The 5,307-nt window shown below is 32.9% G+C and overlaps 1 protein-coding gene across 1 annotated transcript; it reads right to left on the bottom strand.

Annotated features, from left to right (window-relative positions):
* Positions 1 to 620: 620 nt before the first annotated feature.
* LOC124643465 lies at positions 621 to 4,474 on the bottom strand. The gene is made up of 3 exons (XM_047182456.1): positions 4,331 to 4,474; positions 2,718 to 3,102; positions 621 to 1,136 (listed from the first exon to the last, which is right to left on the bottom strand). Exons 2-3 carry the CDS (start codon positions 3,097 to 3,099, stop codon positions 1,042 to 1,044), a joined length of 477 nt encoding a protein of 158 aa, XP_047038412.1. The 5' UTR covers positions 3,100 to 3,102; positions 4,331 to 4,474; the 3' UTR covers positions 621 to 1,041.
* Positions 4,475 to 5,307: the final 833 nt, after the last annotated feature.

Raw genomic sequence — 5,307 nt, 5'->3', positions numbered from 1 at the left:
AACAACCCCATAGTTTCAGAGTTGGCCTGGTGATTAAAAGGTCTTGTATTTAACCACTCCAGATACGATTAAGCACCGACCTTACCTACTTGGAGAGGTTTCGCAGTTACATGCAACCTTCACAACTGGCTATGAAATGTTTTTGGAGAAATTGTCTTTGAAAATCGCGCCATGTGACATTGTCAAATATAACAAATGACTTAGCAATGTAAAACGGTCCAATCACGAGTCTGCATTCAACTTCTAACGAACATCAAACAGTAAAAGTAAACTTTTTTGTGAACTAAAATCTTGATCGAAAAAACGTTATAAAAAGAGAACCCCATGGTTTTTAGATGTTTTGAAATACTTTTTAAAATCCACAAATTATACTGAATCCAATCATACATATGAAGTTCCTGTCGACTCTGGGTTTTTTTTTGGCCATCTCCTTTAAAAATGTATGCAAATGTATTTTGCTTAAAACCCGTAGTTGTCAGACATTGTGCAATTTTTGAGCAACTTTTGTAAAATTACATTTTTCATTTGTTGTGCGTACTCCGGGTTGCCAGCAAACAATATTAGAAAGTCAAAAAAATATCTATGTCAACACTAATACAACAGGAATAAATAAAAAAAAGTTTAATCTTAAATAGTTTTTAATCAGTCGATTTAAAGTTGTGTTTGGAAAATTACGTATTTTGATTTCAAGTACTTAAATTCAATTTTTGGCTTATTTAAAAAAAATGTTTATTTAGTAATATTTAACTAAACATATTTTTTTTTTAATTTAGAGTATATATCATTAAATACTAATGATAAAAACTGTAATTTACACCATTGGATATTGGTATTAATTATTAATAGATTTTTTTATTAAAAAATGTACTACGCACAGCTAAAAGAGCAAATTTTTACCGTACTTACATAAAATAAATAAAATTTCCTTCATTATTAGACCGATTTGGCAAGAATTTTCAAAAAAAAATATTTACTAAATATTTACATAATTCCCCATACACAACTCAGTGTTGCCTCGCTCCAGTTTTCCTTAGGGTCAAATCATTTCTTTTTCTTCATCTGCTTAGCTTTTTTCTTTTCCTCGCGTTTCTTTTCCTTTTCCTTTATCGATTTGTAAAGTTTGTAGCCGAAGAATACTAGAAAGATGAGAAAAAAGAAGATTATTATAGAGATAGAGATAATTTTTTAATGAGGTTGCGGGGAGTCGCTGTTTCTAACCAGTCTTATTCGGCATCAATGGGGGAAGACTATATTTTAGCGGTTGAACGTTTGATATGGAAGATAGCTTAAGATTCAGATTAGTGGGATACTATGAGAAGCTTCTAAGTTCCAGACTTAGAACTTGCAGCGGCAACGAGGCGGTTGGGGTACCGCTATAATGATTTGTAATTTTAATATTCACAAAGTAATAGGTATGAATTCCGAGTTGTATTCATTCTGATATTGGACGTGAAATTGTTCAGTACATAAAATTAAGAAAGTAAATTGAATAATGAAATAAAAATCGACTTATTGCTGTTCACGATAGACCCAAGAACGGATTTTCATACGGTTTTCACCAATAGTTAGTGATACTATAGGAAGTTTTAGGTACCATGTCTACTAATCCAGTGTTATAATACAGTTTAAGGTAGGTACCTATGTATAAAAAACGTTTTTTTTTATGTAAGACTAACCTTCGTCGTACCACAAAAACTTAAACGGCTGTTGAACACTTGTCTAAAAATGACAAATTATGACGTTGAAATAAGGTCCTTTGCAGACACATTTTTTTAGACAAGTGTTCAAAGGATGTTTAAGTTTTTATAGTAAGGCCATTTAGGTTCATGTTAGGTGTATATTAGGCTTAAAAATCTGGCTACCTAGTAATATAAAATTGATCACAACAATAATTAAGCTTCTTAAGATTAGAAACAAATTATTGTTTACACAACCAACCTCATTCGTACTTAAATTAAATCAGTTTCGTAATTAATATTATATAGATAATAAATATTAATGAATACCTTAATTAAGATTTTTATCAAAGATAAAGATAGTCCGTGCGCTAGTTGTAAACAGGTGCTAAATAGGTTATTCCAAAATAATATTCCGCTTACTGTGTATTAATAATAATATAGATATTAGACGTTAATCTATGCTTTTAGACGAGTGACCATACACATTGAGGCCTGTCGGTAGATATAAGTAAAAGTTCCTATTGAATTGAATTAGGATACATATTTAACATAGTCAGAAGCTAAAACCAAAAATTAAAGGATCCATTAGTTTTTAAAATCAAAAAGAGTATTTTTTTTGTCAAAACAGACACAATAAAAATACCCTACAACAGTTTACTTCAAACAACTCTGAAATATGATTTTTCAAAGTAAACAGCTGTTTTAAAGCCATGTATTCACTGGGAAACAATATTTCAGATACACAGTTTCTGAAACATCACGTAGATGTTTACAGTAACAATGTTTCGGAAACTCTGCCGACCACATCGTTCACAGAAACAAAATTATATGTTTCTGAAACAAACTTATTTGTTTCTAGTGTAGATATTGTTTCTGAAACAGTGTTTATAAACAATTGTTTCTCAGTGAATACATGGCTTTAAGAAAACAGACGTAGTTTATGTCGTAGGTAAACTTGGGCCCAAATACTAGGTTGTAAAAGGTACAAAAAAGTACTACAAATATCAAACACAGAATTCTTAAAATCCAAAAACATACCAATTAAAACTAGAATGACGAACGCAGCCGCAGCCACCATATAAAGCTTAGTCATCACAGCTTCTCTGATCGCATCCTCAACTCCAGCCAACATCTCATTATTCTTGAGCCTCATACTCAATTTACTAGCAAGACCTTCTTTAATCTTCTTAGCAAACTCTGCCTTATCATCGTCAGTCATATCCTTGAACTGAGCTAAAACTCCTCTTAACTTATCCCTTATGACCTCCGATTCTTCATCACCCGGTTCTACTGCTACCATTTTTTGTAGCGTATTCAATAGATCCATATTTGCTATGGACTCGGTTAACTTTTCGCTGATCACCGTGCCCAAAGATGGTCCATCTTCTGTCGGGAAATCTAAGTGTTCTTGGTCAGCCATTTTCTGTTTTGCAAGAATAGATTTTTGAAGTTTCTCTGATTATTTTCGCAGGTGCAGTGGGGAGAGTATGAATTGAAAATGCATCGTGAGTGCAGTGGCGCCCTAATAATGTATGTCATCCAAAAATACTGTCGTTGTATTTATTTTGAGAATTCGATGCGGCCTGGTGGTGAGAAGCGCTAGGTTTGAGGTTCGAGTCGTGACGAGATAATATGGTTTCATTCGATTTATTTTTCATAGTTATATAACTCTTTATTTACATATAGATTTTACAATACACATCAAAACTACCCTAGTAAAACAAAAACGAAATTATTCAATTAAATCTAGTATTTTGAGTGATTTCTTTATCTAGGTCATTTGCATGTATAATGTTAGCTAATATTATAGTGACTTTTTTTCTTGAAATTGCTGAATCGATTTGAAAAATTCTTTCACTTTTGGGGAACTCGACTATGCCCGAGTAAAATAGGCTATATATTTTATCCTGGTGCCGGTAGTAGATAGTTTCTACGGAACGCGAGTGAAAATCGTTAGTGCAAAATAAAAAGGGAACATAAAATAACTACAGGACCTGCAGGGGTAGATAAGTACAAGTACTTCTCTTAATTAAGTAATTACCCTTTAATTAAGAGAATTAAACGTATTTCAAAATAGTACAAATTAAACTGAATAGGTACCAGTATTATACAATATGTCTATCGCTATGTTGCAATCAACCTAGATTTGAACAGATATCATCTGATGCCAACGCACTTCATTTCATACAGTGATATTTTATTGAAAACTAAATAAGTACAAATCGGCAAACACTCAAAATAAATAAAGAAGGTTTTGAAGGTTTGGTTTGGAAGGTTTTGAGTAAAGATGGGGACGAATTTTTTATTGCTTTTGTTACCAGAGAACTTTTTAATTTTTAATAGGAAATATTTCAATTAGGTATTCATTAACAGATATTTACAAAAATAATGGTTGATTTATTTATTGTTATAGTAACATTATTTTATACCTGCGCTTGTCACCACCCACCTGGTTTTTTTTTCTGAATTAAAATCTTATTAATTTGCCAATCTAGTTTACTGACTAGCGGTAAAAAAGACCGCTTTTTTAAATTCAACTATATCAATCAACAGATATTTTTTAAAGTTTTTTTCTCTTATTTTTATCTTTTCTTATCCAAACAAACGGGGGCCACAGAGTAACAAAATATAGCTTAGGCATTTAAACTTACCACTTCGCTTGGCACCTAGTGATAAACTAGTAAACATATCGGTAGGACTGCCTTATCAGGAGTCCAAATACGTGTGGATTTGTAATTGGAAAATTATTTATCTCGCGCAGATAATGTGCTATCAGAATTTCAAAAGTGGCTAAAGGAAATATTGTTTGATTTTTTATTTTTATTGGCGGTAATCTGCCAAACGAGGTAGGCCACGTTCATCAACAATTTAAACGTCTGTTTTTTCTTAAAACAACAGTTTTTTTTTTTAACTTGAAGTCTTGAACGAGTGGCTGAACTTGCCGTGCCTACGCACACTGAGACGAAATGACATCGTACTTTTCTATAGGTCAACACACACTGGCCACTTTGATTCCGTAGCATCCACGCCACCTTCTCGGGGTCCTACGATAGTCATCTCGTCAACAAAATCTTCTTGACAATAAATCCATTCAAAGCCATCGTTGGTTCTGGACTTCGATTCAGGCTCAACTGATCTTCAAGTAAAGATGCGTTACGTGTCCCTGGCAAAAAAAAACTGTTGACCAGTGGTTCTGTCGTCATAATTTCCGCCGAAAGACGTCCACTGGAGAAAGCCATCCGATTAAACATTTAGTTTCAGCTTTCAGTGCATTTCTGGTTCTTGGCATCACAAAAAATCGGGTCCAAATAAGGCGTATAGGGATGAAAATAGTATCGTTCCTCGTCCCCTGCACACCCGCATTTTGGCACGCTGCTTTCTAAGGCGATAATCCGTTATGACAACTCCGCTAGTCATTTCATTCTCGATGTTTTTTTTAAACCAATGCGGATCATAAGTCCCAAATGTTTTTTTTCCTTTGGTTAACTATTGTAAGTTAGGAACAAACAATTGAGTTAAATCATTTGTTGGTTTATTAATTGAATGTGCGGCGAAAGATCTGTATAGTTATTAAATAATTATGGCTTGTGTACTTTCATAATTTATAATAGTTAATGATATTTGATGG

The sequence above is a fragment of the Helicoverpa zea genome, chromosome 27, assembly GCF_022581195.2.
Source record: "Helicoverpa zea isolate HzStark_Cry1AcR chromosome 27, ilHelZeax1.1, whole genome shotgun sequence".
NCBI classification, from domain to species: Eukaryota; Metazoa; Arthropoda; class Insecta; order Lepidoptera; family Noctuidae; genus Helicoverpa; species Helicoverpa zea.
The sequence above is the reverse complement of the archived record's forward strand: the minus strand, read 5'-3'. Positions and strand labels throughout refer to the sequence as shown.